Source organism: Molossus molossus, unplaced genomic scaffold (genome assembly GCF_014108415.1).
Source record: "Molossus molossus isolate mMolMol1 unplaced genomic scaffold, mMolMol1.p scaffold_m16_p_12, whole genome shotgun sequence".
Classification (NCBI taxonomy): Eukaryota; Metazoa; Chordata; class Mammalia; order Chiroptera; family Molossidae; genus Molossus; species Molossus molossus.
The window spans coordinates 64,920,966-64,944,400 of NW_023425347.1; the positions used below are offsets into that span (position 1 = coordinate 64,920,966).

Consider the following 23,435-nt stretch of genomic DNA (forward strand, 5'->3'; position numbering starts at 1 on the left):
CACAGGCGACCCTCCAGGTGAGCCCGGAGCAGCCCAACGCTGGCAGATCCTTTGCTTGGATGCCCAGCCTCTGGGAGTACACAGTGAGCTCACAGGCCCCGTGTGGTGGGCCCACCCGACCTGTCGACCCCCACCAGGCTAATGGGTCACTCATGCTTCGGGCCTCCTTACCTGTGACTACACCATGTGTCCTGGACCTCTGCCTATGGGACTATTCTGTAGGCCTCAAGAACTGAACTTTGCCCTGACTCCTGCTAGTCTGGACAGGTGCTGAGGTGCTTGTACCCTGCCCACCCTGGCTGGGCGCCAGCTCAGCACCTGGCAGGAAGCACATACAGTCAGGGCCCTGGGCTGCCAGACAGGACTAATGCTTTTATATTAGTTTTTCTGTAGCAAAAAAAAAAATCAGCTTTGAGGTTTTTATCCTTTTTTTCTTTAAAAAAAAAAGGGCACCCAGAACTCCCTGCAGGCCCAAAGAATAAAAATGGTGTCTCAAGGGTGGGGCCGGGCCCTTCCTCCTCACTCAGCCCAGCCCAACGACTTCCATCTCGCCCCTGCCCATGGCCCTGGCGGTCCCAGGGGAATTTCCCTCTGGCTCTGCCTGTGACCAGCCAGGGCAGGGCAGGGAGTGGCTTCCCAGGGCTGTGACACAGGGTGGGTGTGGCCAGGGCAGCAGTCCTGAGGTTCCTGTCCCCAGAGGGAGGGAAAGGAACAAAAGCCAGCTTTTGTGAATTCCAGAGGGCAGCAGGCACCTGGCCGCAGAGAGCTCGGAGACAACTCTGTGTCTTCTCCAGAGGATGGACGGACAGACGGACAGGCAGACAGCAAGCTGTTCTGGCCACTTCTGGCTGGGGCAAGAGCTGTTGGTGGCACAGGCCGAGGAGGGCTGTCTGCACGTGACGTGTGTGTGTGTGGGGGGTGCATGGAGGAAGAAGTGGGAGCCCGTGTATGCCGGGGTGGGGTCAGACCCTTCCCTGAGTCTGCATGATTCGGAGGGAGTGATGGCGACGGTGGGTGAGGGACCCTTTGGGGGGCGATGTACAGCTGGCTGTGTGTGGGTGTGCCATGGTATCTGTATCTGGCTATGGCACAAACTGTAGAAAGGGGTGAGGATGGGAGACTGTGCGTTCAGCTTGTACTGGGGAGATGTGGGGGTGCAGTGCTGGGTGTGTCTGGAGAGTGGCAGAGTGGGTGCTCACAGGGCACAGGCACGTGCTGAAGAAAAGGGTCCAGATGTCCATCGTCCTGCAGAACATGTGGGAGAGTCAGGGAGGCCAGAGCAGACCTGCCAGCCACAACCTGCCTGTGGGAGGTGGGTCAGAGCTGGGGAGCCCACTTGACGGTGCTCTGGGAGGATCAACTGTGGGCAGGAGGGCAAGTTGCCCCTGGGAGCCCAGAGCCAGTGGGCAGTGCTCGTGTCGCTGTGGCCAGGCCTGGTGTAAACTAAAGGGCCTTCGGGTGCCACTGGACACTCCTAGGGCTTCACCCAGGGCTCTGATCAACTGACCCGAGCATGGCCATGTCCTCCAGAAGGGGCAGATTTTCTCCCATCCCAGGACTCCACACGCCCCTTGTGAGGTCCACAGCATCCTCACTGAGTGGCCAGTCACCCCTGTTGCTGACCCCTGGCTCTGACTGAGGATAGTGGCTAGAGAGAAGGGGCTCCGCATTCATAGCTGGGACCCTGGAGCAGAGGAAGATGACTCCCGAGCACTGCCCCGGGCCCACCTTCCACACTCACACAACTGCCCCTGTGCACACTCTTCTACCCACCTCTGTCACTACCCGGGGGTCCTCACACCCCGCAGGCTCCTCTCTGCCCCAGGCTCTACTTCAATTCCACTTCCTAAGAGCAGCCCAGTGGCCTCCCAGCTGCACCTGGCCCTGTCCCCAGACTTGGCTCACTCTTCTACCCTCTACCCAAACCTCTCCACCTGCCTACTGGCCAGCATCTCCAGTGCCTTCCTCCACCCTCTCCTCCAGCAGCCTGCCTGCCAGCCCCTCCTGTCTGCACCCCCTCCCCAGCCTAACCCCCAGGATCCACCACTGCGGACAGTCTCTTGCCAACATACTCCATGTCTTTGTTCCTAGTCCTCCTGTCCCACATGCCTGGTCAAAACCCCAGCCATGGACGATCCAATTGTCCATCTTCACACCCACCCCTGCCTGCTGAGCACCTCCTGCTGCACAGAGAAAACAGAAGGCTGAAGGCATCTGGCCGACGTGACCTTATGTCCTGCCACCAAGACACTAACTTGTGACTGCAGCTACTTAGTCCTCTGTCCCTCCTGCCACAGTGGAAGGAGCAATGACCCTCCTACCGAAGTCCATCTCTCCTACTGTTTCCACAGGGGTCACACTACAGCCCATTCTCCCCTCAGAGCCTCACTCCGCTCTCTACACGGCCGTCCCCATCAGCGTTCAAACCACCTCCAGTCCTTGAAAAGGCCGAACGTGAACTGAGCCTTGCTTGAATTTCTCGCCCCTTCCCACTACCACCCTCTCTCATCTCTTCACAGCCGAACTTCTTGGTAGAGTTGTTTACACTCCCTGGATCCACTCCTTTCCAGCCGCTTTCTCTACCCCACTGCCCTGCGGCTGCTCCCTACAAGGTCCGGGGTGACTGTCCTGGATCAGGCAGTGGGTCCTTGGAGTGCTCAGCTCCCTCGGCAGCTCAGCAGCACTGACACAGCTGGTGCTCCCCCTGCTCAGGGATGCATAATGTGTGTGCACGCAACCTGCATATATATAAATGTGTGTGCCCGTGTGTGCACATAAGGGCCCATGTGCATGGGGATGCATGTGTGTACATGTTCTACACCCATAAATGTGTGCAATGTGTGTTCCACAAATGTGTGCTTTGTGGACACATATTTTGGACGTGTGTGAGTGAGCATGGGGACATATGTGTTGTGGTGCACTGTGTATACGTGCAGGTGCCTGTGTCACATGTCTGTGTAAACACTCTCTGATCTGGGCCGTCTGTCCTTTCCTACCTCCTTCCCTAGCTGCTCCATCGCAGGCCCCTCTGCAGGCTCCCCTGCCCCTGGCCCTGCCTTCTCACACTCTCCCCAGGTAGGCGACTCCCCCAGCCTCCTGCAGCCCCTGGGACTGTTTTGGGCTGATGATGCCTAGATCCCCACTGCCAGCCCAGACCTCACTTCTGAACCCCACACCCATCCCTGGGCACCTCCCCCAGTGCCTTTCAGGCCCCTCAAACTCAATATTCCCCTAAACAAACCTGTTCTCATCCACCCTGAATTCCAAGCTGGAACCTGGGCCTTGTCTCTCCCTCATCTATGTCCGGAGGGACTACTCACGTCTGCTCCCCCCACCCTTTCAGGCCCACCTGCTTTTCTGCATCTTCACCTCCTACCCCCCCACCCCCTTCTCTGGCTTAGATCACGGCCGCCTCTGCCTGGGCCCACATGTCCCCTCCCTGCTTCCTCCACCTCAGGCGCTCAGCACCCTGCAGAGAACCCCGGCACAGGCCAGCCTCCCACCTCGGCCTGTGCACACCAAATGCTCTTACAGGTTTACAGAACGAACGGTGAAGCACAGGACAGAGGGTGGAGAATGGACAGAAAGACCCTAGACTGGGTCAGGGACAGGAAACTGGCAAGGAGAGGTGAGTGCGCCCCCACACAGACCACACGCCCATGTCAGATCCTGTTCACCTGATCACTATCGCCTTTCCTCTTCCTCCTCATCCTCATCTTCCTCATCCTCTTCCTCTTCTTCTTCCAACTGGTCCCGGTCCTTGGAAGTGTCACCAAACTCAAAGTTGCCTTCTATGTCCAAGACCTGCAGGTGCTTCAGCCTCCGGAAAGCACTTTCCACCACGGAGCCCACCGCCAGCTTGTTAAACCTGCCCGGCGCCCACATGGGGTCAGTGCTGGGAGCCCAGCCCTCAGAGTCCCCCACTCTCCCACCCCAGAAGGTGGAGGGGAGGGAACGGGCCCTCCAGGAAGATGGCACAGCAAACACAAAAGGCAGGGGGCTGGGAGGCACCGTATCAAGGGCAGTCTGAGCTGTCCAGTGTGGCTAAAGCTTGGCAGGTCAGGGGCTGACCCTGGGCTACTCACCCACAAAGTGAGGGTAAGGCTTGCCACTACAGAGGCTCTCACTGAAATTTGGGGGTGGCACATGGGAACCTCCTCTCGCTTGCCCTCTGGAATTAACTCCAAGGCCTGAGACCACTGGCCCTGGAATCACCCTGGTGCCTGATGTGAGGTCGCGGGCAGGCCAGAGCCATGCCGGGTCAGGGACACACAGGTTGTGGGAAGGCAGAGGCTGGGCTCTGGTCCCCAGTCCCCTAACTCTATGCCTCAGTCTTTTGCAGGAGCCAAAGCACAGGTCATACTCTGCCCCAATGTCACCCAGCCTGGGGCCTTCTGGGCCACCAAGCCCCTGGGAATGCACATTCTTCCTTTCTCTGATGTCTCTTTTCTGATGTAAGGGACTGGATGGTGGGGATGTCAGAAAGAACCACTCTGGCTCTGCTGTATGGAAACTCCTCATCTCCTTGGGGAGGTGGGTCCCCCGAGTCATTCTAAATCCCCAGAGCCCAGTGCAGACCTGAACACCTGTGGTCCTGGGTCTGAAGCCCAGGCACAGCCCAGCCAGCTGTGGACCCAGCATCACCTATGCTCTCTGGGCCTCAGTTTTTCCAGCTGTAAATTGGGAAGATGCTCTCTGGGATCCCTTCTTGACACCATAACATCAACAATGTCCTTATATACCACTTGGCTTTGAACGCTGACCTCTACCTGCAAGCTGTTCCCACATGCCTGGACTATCCCAATGGAGCCAGGGAGGGCTCCAGGGGGGCGTGTGCAGGGCCACAGGGGACCTCCTACCTGAGAAAGATCCCCTTGAGGTTGGGTGTGGAGTCAAAGGCATTGGCAGGCACGGTGCTAATCTTGTTGTTCTGCAGGTACAAGTACTCAAGCGACTCAGGTAGCCCCCTGGGGATCTCTGTGAGCTGATTCCCAGCAATGTCCAGCAGCTGCAGGGGTGGCCAGGGAAGTAAAGGCACTTAACAACTTGCAAAGACCCCTCACTAATCCCCCGAAACATATTTAAATCTCACATTACCCTGTGAGGTGGGATCTATAACTTTCCACATTTTCCAGATGGGGAAATAGAGGCTTAGAGGCTCAGAGGCTCAGAGATGTGTTCAAGGCCACACAGCTTATACAAGGCCGGAACCCGGTGTGCCTGACTCCAGATCTTTGTTCTACCCGGCTCCCTCTGCCTTCCCACGTGGATTCGCACCAGGATGTCTGGACATCACAGTCCTTCCTCATTAACACACGTCATCCCCATCAGACTAAAGACCCCGGAGGGCGGGGGCCAAGGATCCTCCAGTCTTTGAAACTTGCCCCACTGATCCCAGAGAAGTATGGGGTTGGGGGCCACAAGGTGGGGCTGCTCATTTATGGACCTCAGAGGCAATATGGGCAGGGGTCAACCTCAAAGTTACCACATGCCTACAATCCAGGAAGCAGGAAACTAGAAAAATGGGGTGGTTTTCCCAGGGAGCAGGAGACCTGGATGTGCATGGGCCCAGCTCACTGCCCTCAGCTGTCAGCACACTTTCATCCAACATACACTGTACAGCCCCGGCGGGGCTCCATCATCGCTACGCTCCCTTCCTCACCCCAACAAACGGGGCTCAGAGTCTTGACGCTGGGGCCAAGAACCCAGATTCCACATTCAAGGGAAGCACAAGCTCCATGCACCAAAGGGAGCCTCCCCGTCACCTCCCTACACATGTGGCTCCCTGCTCCCCAGTATTCCCTTCACACAGCTCCAACACCTCCTCATTTGTTGCACACTTCCTCTGTGCCCACAGGTGCCGGGGATAGAAAATCCACTGAACCGCTGCCTCCACCCTCAGGAAGCCAAGCTGGCAGGGGAGATAGACACAGGATCTGACAATGACAGCCAGTGGAATGGAGCTGCGATGAGGCCCCCTAGAGGAGGAGCCTGACTCAGCCTTGGGTCAGGGGCACCAGCAGCCAGTGCAGGTAGGGGCTCTGAAGTAGTGGGAACAGCTGCGTGTAAAAAGACCCAACAGTGCCCTGGCTGGTTTGGCTCAGCGGTTGGAGCATCAGCCTGCGGCACAGAGAGACCTGGGTTCGGTTCCCGCTAAGGGCATGTACCTCGGTTGCAGTTTGGCCCTGGCCCTGGTTGGCCCTGGCCCTGGTTGGTCGTGCGGGTTGCAGCCACTCGATGTGTCCCTTTCACATCGATGTTTCTCTCTCTCTCTCTCTTCCTCTCTCTCCCTCCCGCTCTATCTGAACAAAAAATGGGAAAATGTCCTCGGGTGAGGATAAAAACAAAAAAAAAGACCCAACAGTGAGAGGAAGAATCTGCCCCCAACACATCCCTGACGGAACTCATCTAGGCCCAAGGAGGCTTTTCCTTTCTCCATCACCAATGGCTTCCAGAGGAGGCGACACCTGAGTCCTAGGTGTGTTACACACCCCAGGAGAGTAGTGGCCCTCCATCTGTCTTCCTCCCTGCTGGGTCCTCAGTTCTAGAACTGTGTCATGGGGCTGGATTCAGACTTGTGGAATGAATGAGTAGGTGTCACCAGGGTGGAAAGGGTGCTTCCAGCAGAGGGGCTGGTGTGAGCAAAGCCCAGTTCGCCTGGGAAAATAAGAAACTCAGCTGGGAACAGGGCAGAGCAGGTCTTGAAGGCAGTGGCAAGGATTCTGATCTGGGTTCTAAGGGCAATGGGGGGTTCTGGGCAGGAGCGCAAGCTGAGCATAGTTTTTCAAAATGCCCTCTGATTGTATATGGAGTGTAGGAGTAGAGAGTCCCTAGGAAGTTTGGATCCATGCAAGAAATGGGGGCGGGCTGGCTAGTGGTATGAGTAGCAGGGGTGGAGAGAAGTGGGCAGATTGAGACGTGATGGTAGAACTGGCAGGGGTAGTAACAAGGGGCATTGTGGGGCAGATGGTGTGCAAAGGGGATGTCAAGGGCAGCTTCCAGGTATCATGTGGGCATCAGGGGTGATGTCACCCCCTTTAGTGAATTAGAAAATGCAGTAGGAGTGGGTGTGAAGGAGAGGATAATGGGGTTTGGGCCCCTTGAAAACGGGGTTCCTGGGGTATACCTAAGAGGGATTGGTCAGCACAGGTGGCTGAATCCTGGTGTCTGGCACTCGCAGGGTGGCCTGGGTGAGGAGAGACCCCCGCTAATGCTGCTCTGGGAGGGCCAGCTGCCTCCTCTTACCCCCACCCTGCTCCTTCCTCAGGGCTCTGCCTCACCTCCCTGCCCCCCACTCAGACATCCTTATCTTTTTTTTTTCTTTATTGATTTTAGAGAGAGAGGGAAAGAGAGATAAAAACATCGATGAGAGAGAATATCTACTGGCTGCCTCCTGCATGCCCTCGATTTAGCCCACAATCTGGGCATGTGCACCGACCAGGAATAGAACCAGCGACCTGCTTGGGTCGATGCTCAACCACTAAGCCACACAGGCTGGGCCAGACATCCCTATCCTGACGGCTCCCCCCACAAGCATGGACTGTGGGCCTACCAGGCCAGGGCCCAGGGTCCAGCAGTGAACACAACAGACTAAAATGCCTGCCCTTGTTCTAGAGGAAAGAGCAACAAACAAGCAAACAGATGACCTAATGCTGGGGAGGGATGAGGGTTAAGAAGAAAAACAAAGCAGAGGAAGGTGGTAGGCGGTGAGAGAAGACCTCCCAAGGAGGTGACATTTGAGCAGATCATTAAGAAAGAGGGAGGGGCAAGCCCTGAGGACCCCTGGGACACAGAGGACAGCACCAAAGCTCCCTGCTGGGCCTGGCAGCATGTTGGCCCTGTCTCCCAGGTTTCTCTAAGGAAGTTCCCTTTGGGCCCCTCACTGACTCGGGAGGTTTCATTGTAAGCTCCTTTCTTCTTCTTCTTCTTCTTCTTCTTCTTCTTCTTCTTCTTCTTCTTCTTTTTTTTTTTGGTGGTACGTGCCCCTAGCGGGAACCGAAACCGGGACTCTCTGGTCGGCAGGCCGACGCTCAACCACTGAGCCAAAGCTCCATTCTTACAGCCAGACATCCTGCCTGACTCTAACCATGGCCACAACAGCCACATCCACTGCTCAGAACACCTAAGTGGACTCCCCCAGCCCTCTGCAGACCACCTCTGGGGCCTTGCCACCCTCCCCTCCCCCAAGACAAGCCGGCTCTAGGCACATATTCCTGTGACTACAAGTGGGTGAGCTTGACTCTCCTGCCACCTGAACTGCCCCTGTCCCCAGTCCTGAACCATGGGCCTCTACCTGTAGCCATGACCTCCCCTTACCCCCACAGCCCTTCTCGAGCCTGCAGGTAGTGAGCTCTGCCTGGCCATACCAGCTATATTCTGCCTTTCACTCTGTATGGGGCATGCCAGCCATACTCTCTGCATGGCTTAGCCCTCTTATCCTAAGGCCTGGCCTCCCCAGCAGGTACTTCCCTCATAGCCCAGTCCCCTGCCCTCCTCTTTACCTGCAGATGGGCAAGGTCGGCCCAGGCGCTGGGGCCCAGGGCCCGGCTGCGCAGCCGGTTGCCCGTGAGGTAGAGCTCGCGCAGCTGGGCCATGCCGGCCAGCGCCCCGCGTGCCAGGGCAGCCAGCTCATTGCGCTTGACCTTCAGCACGTGCACGTTGCGGGGCAGCCCTGGCGGCAGAGTGTGCAGACGGTTGCCAGACATGTCCAGCGAACGCAGCAGGCGCAGCTTGCGGAAGGCGTCGCGGTGCACCTGCGGGCTGGTGATGCGGTTGTAGCTGAGGTTCAGCTCCTCAAGGAAGTAGGTGGTGGCAAAGTCGTCGCGGCCAATGCCAGTGATCTGGTTGTGCAGGATCATGAGGGTGCGCACGCGGCGGGGCAGGCTGCTGGGCACGCGTTCCAGCGCATTGTTGTACAGGTGCACGGTGTGCAGCCGCTTGAGGCCCTGGAAGGCCCGCGGGTGGATGCCGTGCGCGCGCAGCTGGTTGCTGTGCAGCAGCAGGTACTCAAGGCTGCGGATGGGAGTCAGCACATCGGCGTCCACGCTCCGGATGGCATTCTTCTCCAGGTGCAGCAGCACCAGGCTGCGTGGCAGCCCCGCGGGGACCCGCGACAGGTTGTTGCTGGAAAGATCTAGGTACTCCAGGCTGGAGAGCTTCCTGGGACGAGGGTGATGAGGACAGTTGGCGAGAGCCCACACAGCAGGAGCCCACTCTTGTTTCCACCATCTTACCAAGGGAGGTGACAGGGAAACTGCCTTTAATTCATCCCAGTTCTGCCACTTCCTTACTGGGGGACCTCAGTCCTCTCCAAGCCTCTCACTGGGTTATTCAATGACATTAGTGTAGGAAGGCTCTAGCATGGCTTCTGACACACAGGGATTTATCTGAAGACCAATTTTTTAAGGCCTTTTTTTGTCTACTCTGGGTCCTAAGATAACTGAAAATCTATTTCCTTCAACAAGAATGTTTGAGTTTCTATTGTGTACCAAGAAGCCAGCCTCTGCGAACGCTTCCCTGCCTCCCTGGAATTTTGGCAGGCCCTACCCGTATATATCACTTGTTCTTGGGGACAGAAGTGTCAGCAGAGGCACAAGCCTCAAAGTTCCTGCTCCGGGAAACTGGCCAGGGCAGGGGGGCAGGGATGTGTGTGGGAGGGCCTAGCTGGGTGGGCCTGGGAGGAGCTTCCTGGGTGCCTGATCTTCCTGAGGGCACAAGCAGGGGGTTTACCAGAAGGTCTCGTTGTCCAGGCCCTCATCAGTCAGGTAGTTGTTCTGTAGGTACAGCTCCCGTAGGTTGCTCAGCTCACTAAAGGCTCCTGGTGGGATCTTCTCCAGCTTGTTGTTCTGGGGGAGGGGGTGGGGGTGGGGGAGCAGTAGGGGAAGGGGAGCATGAGAAACAGCCAAGGGACAAGGGCAGAGCTCTGGAAGGAGGTGTAGAGAGGGGTCTGAGGGAACCATAAGGAGCGGGCCCAGGCCTGGAGCATTCTGGGTGTGGGGCTGACACCCAGGTGCTCAGGTTCACGCCTGCTTCTCTGTAGAGGATGCTGTGCCTTCTGGCATGTGCTCAAAGCCCCACAGCCTTGCCACTGTGCCCATGTGGGCCTGGGCTCTTTTCCCGCTACGGGACCCTGCTCAGGGGGCTCCCCATCTGCCTGCTCCCTCCCACCTTGAGATGCAGCTTGTAGAGGGCGGGCGGCAGGTGTTTGGGCACGTGGCGCAGGAAGTTGCTGGACAGAATGAGGATCTCAACGCTGCTGGAACCATTGAACATGTTGTCCGGCAGCCCAGCGTCCGCCAACTTGTTGTTGTGCAGGTACACGGACCTGGAGGATAAGGTGCAGGTCCTCACCCACCCACACCCACACCCCACACCTGGTCCCAGTGGCCACTCACCTAGTGAGCCTCCAAACCTTGCTTAGGTTGAGCCTGGGGCCTGGGCAACCCTCCTTCCATCTGAGGAACCTCAGATTCTACCTAATGTAGTCCCCCCTATACAGCTGAGGGGATCAAGGACTACCAGAGGTTGCCCCACAAGTTAGTGGCAGAAATAGGACTTCCCCACTACCCCATCCATGCTCCTTCATACCCTTCAAGGTTCTCAGTCATTCCCTGACTGTCACAGCCCTGGAATCCCTGCTTGTCAACCCCACACAGCTGGCTCTGAGTTCTGGGGGTCCTCCTGAAGATGGGGTGTGTCCCTGATATCTCTTTGTCCCTAATGCCCAGCACAGGGCCTGGTTCAGAAGGAGGTGACATTTCATTCATTCAGCAAGTATACAGTGAGTGCCCCTACATGCTGGGAATGTTCTAGAATCTAAAGCTATAGCAATGGACACAACCAACAAGATCCTGCCTTCATGGAGCTAACATACTAAAGGGCTAGAATAGAAACAAAATTAATACATAGAAGATATAGCTCATTCTTGCTGTGTGCCTCTCTTGGGCCTCAGCCTTCTCATCTGTGGATGGGACCACGCAGTGACCCTGGCTCCTCTGGGGAATGGAGAGAATCACGTGAGGTGACAGATTCAGGTACAGAAGCAACACCAGGAGCGGTCAGCCCCCCAGCACGCCCTGCCCTGCCGCTCCTCTCAAGGCTCTGCTGCTGGGAGATGCTTCTCCCCCAGGGGCTGAGGAAGGAGGAAGCACCCTCACCCAGCTCCGATAACTCCACAGATATCACCTTCTTCTGGCCTCCTGGACCGATTCCTCCTCATCCTTCAGGTCTCAGCCTTTGGAGCCCAAGCCTCTGCAGCCCCTCGGTGTCTCTCCGCACAGCCCTGAGCATGAGGTGTCATGCCCGCACTGCACCGCATGGCCCTTCTCCAGGGCCTCTCTGGGTCCTCTCTGCCTCACTCAGGGTGGCAGCCTCTGCTCAGCTCCTCTCCATTCCCCAGCCTGAGCCCAGGGACCCCCTCCGACCTCTGACCTCAAGTTTGGCTTCTGGCCAAAGGTGAGCCCATAGATCTTGGTGAGATAGTTGGCAGCGAAGTCCACACTGATCAGGGTGTTTGGCAGGAATCGGGGTGCCAAGGTCAGCTGGAAAGGGAAGAGTTGGGGCAGAAAGACCAATGGAGGGGAGGAGGTGGGCTCTGGTCCCACTGCATGCTGCTCATCTAGGCCCCTCCATCTGTCTCCTCCCGGCAACGACAGCCATCTTTCTAAAATGGAAACCCATCCCCTTCCTCTGATTAACACAAACACAGAACCCCTACTGCTCCCCACAGCGCTGAGCTTGGCATTCAAAGCCCACCAGGCCTGTCCCTGCTCTGCCTGTCCTCCTACTCTGTCCCCTCACTGGTCCGCGGCACTGGCTCTCTGTCCGGCCACAGCCCACAATGTCTACCCTTCGTTCACTCAACAGGAGAGCCTGAGTCTGCAGCATTCCGGGCAGGGTTCCAGGAGCTCGCTGGGCAGGTACTGGGCAACAAGACAGAGAGTACCTCTGCCCCCACCCCACCCCAAACTTACATCCTCGTGGAGAAGACAATAAACAAGGAATGAAAGTATCTGATAATGATCACTGCTATGCAGGGAATTCAAACAGGCTGAAGACAGAACAACTGGGTTGCGTGCTTAGGGAACAGGTGACAGACATTTAAGGCATGCAGGCACCATACATGGCACCCGGGAGGGGAGCATCTGAGGCAGCAGGAGCAGCCAGTGCAAACCCAGCACGGGAGGGTGGGGTTGCAGGGTTTGACAGCTGGAGAGGAGCAAGAGAGGGTGAGTGAGTGAGACCACCTTAAGAGCAGCAGGGAGAAGGGTGGCTTTCGTTCTGGGCGGAAGGCAAAGCCACTGGAGGGTTTTAAGCAGGGAGGGGGAATGTAGGGGAGAAGCTGGGCATGATTTTTAAAGATCCACCTGCTGCTCTGAGGAGAAAGGGCAGCAAAAGAGGAGTCAGGGTTGTCCAGTTGCAAGATAGTAGGTGGGGGAGGGGCTGCAGAGCTGCTGGACATGGGAGAGGGCTCTGGGGCTTGGCCCTCAGACTGTAGTACTGTAGGTGGCTGGAGAGCTGGCAGGAGACGGGGGGCTGTGGGTGGAAAGCCCTAGGGGGGTTCATTAGACACCTAAGGGAGCCACCCAGGAGGCAGAAGGATCTTTGGGTTTCGAGTGGAAGGAGTGGAAGGGGCTGGACAGGCCATTATGGAGAGCTCAGAGAAAAGGGCCAGCACAGAGCTCTGGGACAGCCCAATGTTTCTGAGGTTGAGCGTCTTTGTGCCTGTTTTCGTGCTGTTCCTTCTACCTACTGCAGTGTTTTGTGCCTCAGGGGTCCTGCCTGAAAAATGTTACCCTTCGTGGTCCTTTAAATGATATCCCCCCACAAAGCCATGAAAGTGCCCCCGCCCCCCATGGAGATGAGCTTTTTACCTCCCTACACTCTTGTAAGCCTTGGCCTCTGTCTTCACTAATGGATCACTCTGATGCCCCAGGTTAAGGTGTGGGGTACAGGCAGGCTATGTCTGAGCAGCTGTGGGGACCCAGTGGCTAGCCCAGAAGCCCTGGTGAAAGTTCCCTGAACTCAGCCTGTGGCACCTGGGGGCACGGGCAGCACACTTCCCTGCAGCAGGCCCCTTACCTTGTTATTGGCCAGGTACAGGTAATTGAGGTTGGTCAGATGCTCAAACGCTTCCTCCGGGAGCCCTTCAAAGGACAGGCATCGGTCAGAGCCCTGGATGAAGGAGACGCTACAGGGGAGCACATCAGCACTGACCCCACACACACACCCCCCACCAAGTCCACCCCACCTGCCAGGACAGGGGAGGGCACTCCCTGCGGCAGGTGTGGCTCTGCTCTCTTCCCAGCCAGTCCCAACAGGCCTTCCCAGTCCCTTGCTCGCAGGGACCCAAGCTCAGGGAAGCAGGTGGAAAATGTCCACTAGAGGATGACTAATCCGTCACCTGCTCAGGGCCACCCAGGCGGGAATGGGTCCCAGTAAGGTCAGCCCATGGGATAGGGAACCCAGATGAACATTTTCCCTGACAGGAAGGAGTGCTCCCCTGGAAGCAGCCCCACCGGATGAAAGACCCTCAGACTCAGCCCCCTGGCAGCACTGCTTCAGCCTTGGAGCCTCCCCACCCCCTGGCCTGCCCTGCCCCCACCCGCCCCTACCCCACTTAGTGTCAGGACTCTGCTGTCACTGGAGTCCCAGCCAGGCTGGGCCTTCTCCAGGCCTGAGGCCAGCCCATGATGCTCGGTTCCTGTCTCCTGGACCCTCGGAGGCTGGGACTCACCCAATTATCTAACGAGAGGGAACAGTTACGTAAACAGCAGCCTGAGAAATGCTGCAGAGCTAACTGCTGAGTGAAACAAAGCACTCACAACAGTTAGACGACCTGTACTATAGACTCAGCCAGGAACGAGAAAACCCAAAGGAAAAAGACTTGGTTGGATTGCGATGGTGGTTATACAATTGTATGAATGACTAAAACTCATCAAATTGTACCTTTAAATTGGGTAAATCTTATGGTATACAAATTATACCTCAATAAAGCTGCTTTTTAAAAATAGAAATAACGGCCCTGGCCAGTTTGGCTCAGCGGTTAGAGCGTTGGCCTGTGGTCCGGAGAGACCCGGGTTCGGTTCCCGCTAAGGGCATGTACTTCGGTTGCAGTTTGTCCCCGGCCCCACTTGGGGTTGTGCGGGAAGCAGCCACTTGATGTGTCCCTTTCACGTCGATGTTTCTCTCTCTCTCTCCCTCTCACTCTATCTGAACAAAAAATGGAAAGATGTCCTCGAGTGAGGGGAAAAAAAGGAAAGAATTACACCAAAATGTCAACAGTGGTGAACTCCAAATGGCAGAATTATGACTGTTTTTTTATTTTTTCATTTTCCATATTACCAAATTTTCTATTATAATCAAAATTATTTTCATTTTACTGTAGAGTCATGAGTACTCTACAACTCTTTAATTCTAAAGACCTTCTGTGAACTGAAGAGTCGAAGACAAAGGTCTTTGAAGCCACCCCCCTGAGTCAACTCCCAGGTCTCAGAGACCCAGGGCTGGGTTTTAGGCAACACCCAGGACCCACCGCCAGCCCAGCCCAGACCTGCTTTTCCACATCCTGGGGTCTTCAGGTGCGGCTCTCCCCAGGGGCACCCAGTCCCCTGCCTGGTGCCCCATTCCAGGTTCGGGGTGATCCCTCACCTCGGGAAGTCAGGCGGTTGTTCTGAAGGTTCAGAGTCTCCAGCCGATGCAGCCGGGAGAGCTCCTCAGGGTAGATCTTCTCCAGCTGGTTGTTCTGGGGAGTGGGGGGGGGGGTGAGGAGGCAGCCTGGGAAACAGGCCCAACTCCATCCTCAGTCCCCATGTCAGGAGTCAATTTCTCTGTTGGGCACCTCCCTTGGGATTTGCCCTTATGGTAGACAGACCCTGGGTGCTGGCTCTGGGCCTTGCCTGCATCTGGGTGCTAGAGACATGGCAGTGACCACAGCAGACACGTGGGTCCACACATGGCTGTCCGCAGGCAGTTTAAACTTGGCGTGTCGTCTCCTCTTCAGACCTGCTCTCTGCATGTCCCACTTGGTGACAGCCTGTTCTCCCCACCCCCAAGCCAGAACCATGTTCGGTTCCCTTTTTGGGTTCTGCATTTCCCATTCCCCTTGGAATGCTTTAAAATCTGGGTCTGGTATCATCTTGTCCGGAAGCCTCCCTGGGCTGGCCTGGGAGCTGGATTAGGAGCTGCTCCAGGCCTCACAACGATTCCTTCTGTCTCCATCACTCTCTCTGCTTGTTTGGGTCTCTGCTTCCCCCACAACTGGGAGTGCAAGGGCAGGGTTTGTCCTGGTCCTCCCTGTACGCCCAGCACCCCGCACAGGACCAGAGATGGACAGCAGGTAGGAGGTATCTTACGAATGAGGAGTGAGTGAAGGAACCTAAAATAAGTGCTGTTGTCAACTTGTCCCTTTCCCTCAGGGGCTACCCTGGCCTTGGGTTCCCGCCACTGCCAGCCCAGGCCCACAGGGCAGGTTACTTTCCTTCACTGGACCTGGTCTCCTCTGGAAATGGATGTAACAGCCTCTTCCTCTTCCCAGGGCTGCTGGGCCACACAAGGGTGGTGGGGTGCACCAGCGCTCCCAGAGGCGCCACCTGGAACTCCCTGTCCCACTTCCTATACCTCAGCTGGAGAGAACACTCTATGGGGTCCACTGAGCTCTTGTGTTCCTGGCCTGTAATCTCGTCCGAGGGTCAGATGCTGGCAGGTCTGTGTCAATTTTCAGATGGGGCCTGACTCTACTTACGGGCCTCAGCCCAGACTCCTCCCAGTGAAACAAAGCAGGTTTATATCATGGTGTTCTGTGATGGGGACAGCGATCAGAGGGGGACACCTCAGCGTGGAGCCAGATCCTCATGTCTGACCTGCCCAAACACCACAGGGCTGGGGGTGGGGAGCCAGGAGCACGGGGGTTCTGGGCCAGCAGGGAGCTGTGAGTGTGGGGACAGCCCCTGGGACCATTGGTGCAGTGCCGGTCTCACCTGCAGGGACAGGTGGTTGATATGCTCAGGCAGGTCCCCTGGGAACTCACGCAGGTCGATGCCGCCACAATCCACGACACCCTCCTGGGAGCAGGCACATTCTCGGGGGCAGTTAATAGTGGCTGGGCCAGGTCCCGGCTCCTCAGGGCTCAGGACCAGCACTGGTTCCTCCTCCACAAATTCATTCTCTTCAGGGCTCAGGCTGTGGGCCCCATTTCGGCCAAACACAGGGGCCCGCACGGCGAGCACCAGTCCCAGCTGCAGCGGCGGCAGCAACAGCAGCAGGAGCCGCAGCTCCCTGCTCCTGGCCATGGTGCCTGCAGGAGAGGCTGAGTCAGACCCTCTGGACCAGGGCTGACTTAACCTGTTAGGTACAGTAGGCCTGGGGCTGGGGCCCACGAAAGTCCTAATGAGGCCCTCCCGGCACCAGGCAGAGCCCACTCTGGAGCCTGCGCTCAGCACACATCTGACCTGGTGACTGCCACCCTCCCCTCCCTACGCATCCCGCCAGGGCTGCCCTCTGGAGGGATGGGGTGAAGTGAAGCCTTGTCTTTAGGCAGGTCTGTAAAACCTCCCAAACTCTTAGCAGGCCTGGCTCCAAAGGTTCTGTACCCCTACTTATGAGAAGGGAAGCTGAGGCCCAGAAAGAACTGTGCTGTGCAAGGGGTTGGCCTGGCTTTGCTGAGTTCTCCAACAGGCAGTACTGGGAGGCCCTGTACCTCCTCCAGCTGCCACAGGCCATGGTGGGCCAGACCAGCAGGGTGCGTCCCAGCTCTTCAGCCTGCCTGTCTAGGATCTTCAGATCTGGGCTCTGCCTTTCTTCCAACTCTCCCACTCACCAATTATATAGATCTGTTTAGTAGTTCCTCCCTCCTGGCCTTTGCATATCCTGTTCCTTCTGCCTGGAATGCCCTGCCCCGCTGTCTTGTGCAATCAGCAAGTTCTCCAAGAATCAGTTGCAGCATTGTGTCCCTTGGGAAGACTCCAAGATGCCCCAGGGCTCTCTGTTACTGTGTTCCCTCAAGGCTTGGCATGAATTGGGTTGGGTTGTGAATACATGAAGGTGTCTTTCTCCCACAACAGGACTGTGAGTCTGGTGGAGGCCCAGGCCAGAGTCAGGTACAGAGTAGGTATCAGTAAATGGAGCTGCTGCTGCCCCCAGAACCTCCCAAGTCCCATTCGGTGTTTGACCCTCGGCTGCCCTCACCAGGGCCTGCTGTGCTCACATGACTACTGCTACCTGCAGGAGACCACTTCTCAGCATGGTCCCCTGGGGCAGCAGGGAGGGGACATAGAGGATGGCTTCAGGCCATTGGTCCCAGCAACCCATGGGCCAGGCCTGTCCCAGGAGTTCTCTTTTCAGGGACTCACTCAGAAAACCTCTCTGGGGTGTGATAAGTTGTGACAGGCAGTAGCTCGGGTACACCGACCATGGAGTCCCACCAACCCCAGTTTAAGTCCCCATCCACCACCACATCTCTGACCTCACTGAGCCTCATCTTCCTCATCTTACAGATAATAGTGAACTCACAACTTCTGTGAGGAGTCCGCAAGGTACCACCGCAAAGCACCTGGCACCTATTAGGTGCTGAGGCACTGCTACCTGTGCTGCGGTGAATACAATCGCAGGTACACAGCAGGTGTCCAGGCCTGGGGTGCTGCTCCTCAGTCAGAGCCTCTCCCCCTCCCATTAGATCAGGGACCACAATCCACAGAGCCCTTAGAAGGGTCTGACGAGATGGTGGGCCTGGGAGATACACTGGAAGCTAATGATGACGCTGATGTTTGGCTAAGGAAGCAGGCTCTGGAGCCAGACAGTGGGGCTGCAAGCCCAGCCCTGGCTCTCACCAACTGTGGGACTTTGAGCAAATGTCACCCTCTAAACCCCAGTTTACTTACCCATCCCCAAGCTGGTAACAGGGTCATCCTAATGGGAAGACTATGAGAGTCAGTGGGATGAACATACTGCAAACAATAAGTGCTCAATAAATGTTAGCTCTTCCCACCGCTAATATCTGATCCGTGGGCCTTGTTCACATCTCATCCACACCATTGCCTGCTCCAGAACCCCCTGCTTTTTACCCTTCCCTGTCTAGATCCTGCTGTGCATTTTGGTCCAGTCCCAGGTCTACCTCCTCCCAGGCTTGAAAGGTGTGAGGAGAGAGAAGAGGGGTGGCAACCGGGCTTGTTTTATCCTATAGATCCTCAAGGCCTAAGCAGACTTGGGCCCCAGCCCTAGCCTTGCAGAGAACCAGGGGCTGAGGACACACACAGTCCTGGGCTCCAGGGATCATTCGGCTGCAGCCTGACCCTATGCCATCCCAACCACACCCCTGCTGTCCAAATGGGCAATAGATCCTCAGCCAGTTTACAGACCATCATTCCCATGGCACATTACAATCCCCCAGCAAGCTCAATGGCTTTCAACCCCTGGAGCCACCAGCATTGGTCTGTCTGACCCTTGTTGCAGAACTGGACTCTGGGAGGGAGAGGCAGGAACAGGCCTGGGTCCCAAATTCAATCAGGGCAGAAGGCCATGTAAAAGGATTATCCCCACATATCCTGTGCACCCTCTTGGCCAGCTATTTATTTTTCTGACCTCACCTTCAAGATCTGTAAACTGTATCTGTAAAAATATTTAATTTATATTAACATTATGAACCATATTGAAAATGTTATCATCACCACTTTATAGATGAGGGAGCTGGGGCCCAGTAAGATTGGCCGATGTAACACAGCTGTTAAATGGCAAAGCTGAGCTCCTAGCCCAGGTCTTAACCACAAGGATATGGTTAATGCAAAACACAGCTGGGCACTGAGGACCCAGACCGACCATTCAGGCGTGTCTTCTGCTCTTAAGAAGCTCACCCCAGCACTGTCCAATGTTGTGGCTACAAATGTAAAATGTAGTGTGCATGGGTTTCAAAGACTTAGTACAAAAAAGAATGTAAAATACCTTATTATTAATATTAATGATATCATAAAATAGCTCATTTATTATTATTATTATTTTTAAAATTCTCACCTGAGGATTTTTTAAAATGGATTTTTAGAGAGGAAGGGAGAGAGAGAGAAAAAAATACAACATTGATTGGTATGCTCCCTGACCAGGAGTTGAATCTGCAACCTTTTGGTCTACAGGACAATGCTCCAACCAACTAACCCGGCCAGGACACTCATTTATTTTTATATTGATTACATGATAATCAATTTGGATCTGTTCAGTTAAATAGATTATTAAAATTAATTTTTCCTGTTTTATTTTACTTTTTTACTGTGGCTTCTAGAAAATTGACGTTACTTATGTGGTTTGCATTTGTGACTCACACTGTATTTCTATTAGACATTATGGTAAATTGCATTCATTGCTCACATTGTATTTCTATTGGACATTATGTGTAAATTGAATATTATAGTCCCAGTGTCATCAGAGGTGTGATGAAGGGAAGCTAAAGTCTATAGGAACCCAGCCTGGGCCCAAAAAGGCTTCCCAGAAAAAGTGACACCTCATCTAGCCATGAAGGATGAGTGTAGATGAAAGGCAAAGGGTGATACAAGCAAGAGGTCAGCTTGTGCACAGGCCTGGGGGTGAGAGAGCCCATGGTATGACTTTTAAAAAGCTAGAGAGCCCTGGTCGGTTTAGCTCAGCGGAGCATTGGCCTGCGGACCAGAGAGTCCCGGGTTCGGTTCCTGCTAGGGGCATGTACCAAAAAAAAGCTCAGAGAGAGTCTGGTAGAGGTTGGAGACTGGGAGTGATGCAAGTGGACAGATGCCACAAGTCTACATGAAGAAGGGACTTGAAAGCCAGGGTAGGGAGAGTGACCCTTATCTTTGGGGAGATGAGAAGCTGTTGAAGGAGCATAGCATAGGCAGGCATGTGGATGGACCGCTGTGGATCTTTCGGAGGCTGTGCAGCGGTGCAGGTAAGGGATGCTAAGCCTGTTCTGAGCATACAGGGAGGTGCTGGGCTGCAGGGATGGAGAGGGAGCTAGATTCAAGGGAGAAGAACAGACAGGGCTTGGAGAGTGGTGACCCAAGTGCCACTCCCTCTCCTCCTAGCTTGACCAGCCATGCTTAGGACCTTGGGATCCTGGACAACTTCAGCTCCACCACCTGGTTCTCTGTGTGACCCTGGCCACATCGCTGACCTATCAGTCTCAATTTTTGTTGTTCTAAGAATGTTGAGCAACATAAGGCCCCTTCTATGTGCCCAGCCATGTTGGAACTGTGTGTGGAAGAACAGAGACCCCTTATCTCTGGAAGTCCCCAGAGTGAGGAGTTCTCCTGGTGAGGAACAACTCACACCTTTGAGACAGCAAAGGCTGGGGAAGAGGGGCAGTTCTGTCTGTGGTGAGCTCTTCCTCATGTGGAGAGCTTCAGTGACAGAGTATGTAGGGTCCAATCCTGAGCCTGAATGAGTCACTTCACTATTCTGAGCCTCTGTTTACTAGTCTAGGCAATAGAGATGGGAATTCCTCATGAGGATGAAATGAAATGACATGCCCTGTGGATGCTGGCACCCAGCAAGTGTGACATATACACATGGGGTTACTGTTACTGTACCTGGGGGCCTGCTGCCCTCCCCCATCCCACCCCCAATCTCAATGCTCTGAAGTGCTGAAGTATCAGATTGAGATGGGAAGAAGAAGGAAGATTCTCAAATCAGGAGGTAGACCTTAGCTTTACCTTCCTCTTCCACTCAAATTCCGTGAAGACTCAGTGATCACCTGCTGTGCACTGGGCTGCGAGCATCTACCTCTTATATACTCCAATAGAAATCCCAAGACTAAAAAATAATAATAAATGCCTATTTTGCAGAAAAAACTCAAGCACAAGGGTTGCCCATTGTTGTCCATCCCCAGCAATCTCTTACTCAAACGTCCCTACTCCAGGAAGCTGCTCCTGCCCGCCTAGCTGGGTTAAGTAGTTCCTCTGGGCTCCAACAGCACCCCTGGCCCACATAGAGTGGGCGCTCAGGAAATGTTTGCTGAATAAAGGAATGAATTTGTGAAAGGCAGAGTTGGAAAAGACCTGCAACATTATCTGGTCTGACTCCCTCTGTTTAAAGGCAAGATCAGGACTAGAATGTGTGTCTTCTGACTCCTGCCAAGAGCCTTGAGCTGGTCTTGTAAGCTGAGTAGGAATTCTCCAGCTGGGAAAAGGGGAGTAAGGGCACTCCAGACAGGGTGGAGGGCATGAGCAAAGGCAGTCTGGGGATGGGGGAGGAAGGAGGTATGCTTAAGGAAGGGTAAACAGGATGAAGGTCCAAGTCTCCAAGAGCATCACTATGCTAAGGTGATGGTGATTGGGAGCCATCAAGGGTTCCAGGCAGGTCAAGGTATGACTCCACCAGGCCTAAAGGTGCCACCATTAGGCAAAATGCATTTAAAACGGATAAAGTATGCTCCGACTAGCTCTCATGAAAAGTCAAGTGAATCTGACAGTTCTTGACTTGCATTCTAAGCTAGAGTAGATTGGGCCCTGGGGCTTAAAAGGGGACAAGCCCACCCAGGGGCTCTCCCAGTTCACACCAGTGGTGTCCTTGGAGCCAGGTGGACCACAGCTTCACTCTTCCTGGCCGGCCTAAGTCCAAGGGCTGATGCTCAGGTCGTGGGTCCCTGTGGTTCCGAGGTGCACTCCAAGGGCGGCGCACATCCCTTTGTGCCTCCCAGAGGGACAATCAGCGCCGAAAGCACACACAGCCACGCTGGTCCCTGCTCCTCTCCTGAAGAGTTCGGGCTGCAGTTGCCTCCCAGCCCCAGCCCTAGGGGCCACCAGGAGCTCGCTGGCCGCCACCTCCTCTTCCACCTGACCGCGCATCAGGTATTCTAACGCCAAGATCTGGTCCCTGCCCCAGGCCAGGCTGGCGGTTCAGGGACCTACAACCTGAGGTTTTCACAGCATTAGCGGGAGGCCCCCACCCCTCCGTCTGCTCTCTGCGTTCCCCCTCCTCCGTCCAGCTGCCCCAGCGGGGAGGCAGCTGTGTAGACAGACAGACGGACACCAGGCCTCCAGCTAAGAGCTCTGGCTCAGCGAGTGCGCGGCGCTGGGCTTGGGAGCAGAGCCCCAAGCGGTCCGGGAGGTGGACGCGCGGGCTCCGCCTCACCTGTCCGCGTGTCCTGGAGGCAGATCTTTGCCCCTTTCTAGGCCTCAGCTTCTCTGTCTGTAAAGAGGTCGAAGGGTGGACTGGCTGGAAAGACACGAGGTAACTGAGCCCGGGCTCTAGGTACAGGGGTCCACGCCCCTCGCCAGTTCCACCTGCCCCTCACATTCTCTGTTGCCTGCCTGTGTCCTTCCACTTCCCCCTCCCATCCGCCCTCAGATTCTTTCCAGATGTGCGCAGCGGGAGGGGCCCGGGGGCTGGGACCAGCCTCTGGCCAGAGAGGAGGAAAGGCCCCTGCCAGGTCCGGATCGCGGAGGGGTCGCACCCCCGAGGGAGAGCTCCCCGCCGTGCCCTCGGTCCAGGCTCCCAGGGGTGAGAGGCGGCGGCCCCACCCGGCGGTCCGCACCAGGCGGGAAGTACGAGTCTGCTGCCCAGGCTCGGCCCCGACCCCTCGGCTCACCCGGCCGCCCACGCCCGGTACCTGCTGCGTCCCAGCGCCTCGCCGCGCCCCACCGGCCGAACGCGCTCTCCCAACCCTCTGCTGCGCTCCGCGGACGCGGGCTCCTTCCATTCAAGTCGAGCCGGGAGCTGGGCGACGCAAGTTTTGTTGTGGGTTTTCTCCTCCCCGCCTCTCCCCCGCCCGCCCCCCCGCCCCGCGTGCATCTGCTGGACTCCGGCCTCCTCCGGACACGGGCGGAGGGTCTCCACAGGCGCGGGGAGGGGAGGCCTGCCCCTTCCCCACGCTGGACTTGGCTGGGCCCCACGTCCCCGGGAGGCAGAGCTACGGGACCGACCCCTCTCCCCGGCCCTGACGGGGCCGTCGTACCCCCCACCCCCTGGAGACTGGAAAGGCGGGGTGTCTAGTCCGCATAGCTTTCTAGTTCCCAGCCTTCCTCAGTGGAACTGGACCCTGTTTAGGCCCCAGCATCTGAATGAGGGACGGGGAGAGGGCCCCTTCCACCAAGTGCCTCTGAGCTCAGATTCTTCGTCATGACAGATTTTGCAATCGCTCCAGGCGGGAGTACCTTTCTGTTCACTCTCACACCATGGGGTCCTGGGCCCTGGCTAACAGGGCTGCCAGCCAAGACCCTGCTGAGTCCCTTCCCGGAAAAGTTCCCCGCCCTCCCCACACTCCTTACCCCCGCGTTGGCCCTGGGCTCACAGCCTGGTGAGCCTTGAAGGATGGTAAATTGGGCAGGGAGAAATGTGGATCCCAGTCTCAGGGAGACAATGGGAGTGAAGAGTGAGCCCTCACCATGTTGCTCCCAGGAGCTGAAACCGTTTCCAAGTCAAGGAGCATTAACTACTAGCAGCTGAAGCAACACTGTTTGGCGCCAGGGGCTTTGGCAGTTGAA

General features: G+C 56.1%; 1 protein-coding gene across 1 annotated transcript; it reads right to left on the bottom strand.

Annotated features, from left to right (window-relative positions):
* Nucleotides 1-459: 459 nt before the first annotated feature.
* PODN (podocan) lies at nt 460-22,655 on the bottom strand. Its single transcript, XM_036256093.1, has 11 exons — nt 22,562-22,655; nt 15,978-16,294; nt 14,650-14,743; nt 13,081-13,145; nt 11,431-11,540; nt 10,168-10,324; nt 9,730-9,845; nt 8,502-9,159; nt 4,860-5,008; nt 3,678-3,868; nt 460-1,245 (listed from the first exon to the last, which is right to left on the bottom strand). The coding sequence occupies exons 2-10, from the start codon at nt 16,287-16,289 to the stop codon at nt 3,685-3,687; spliced, it is 1,845 nt and encodes a 614-aa protein (XP_036111986.1). The 5' UTR covers nt 16,290-16,294; nt 22,562-22,655; the 3' UTR covers nt 460-1,245; nt 3,678-3,684.
* Nucleotides 22,656-23,435: the final 780 nt, after the last annotated feature.

Excerpts from the sequence above, each read along its gene's own strand:
- PODN (XM_036256093.1), bottom strand. The coding sequence starts at position 16,289 with ATGGCCAGGAGCAGGGAGCTGCGGCTCCTGCTGCTGTTGCTGCCGCCG. Across the intron at positions 9,846-10,167 it reads TCTACAAGCTGCATCTCAAG|AACAACAAGCTGGAGAAGAT; the intron begins GTGGGAGGGAGC and ends CCCCTCCCCCAG. Across the intron at positions 3,869-4,859 it reads CTCAAGGGGATCTTTCTCAG|GTTTAACAAGCTGGCGGTGG; the intron begins GTAGGAGGTCCC and ends GGCGCCGGGCAG.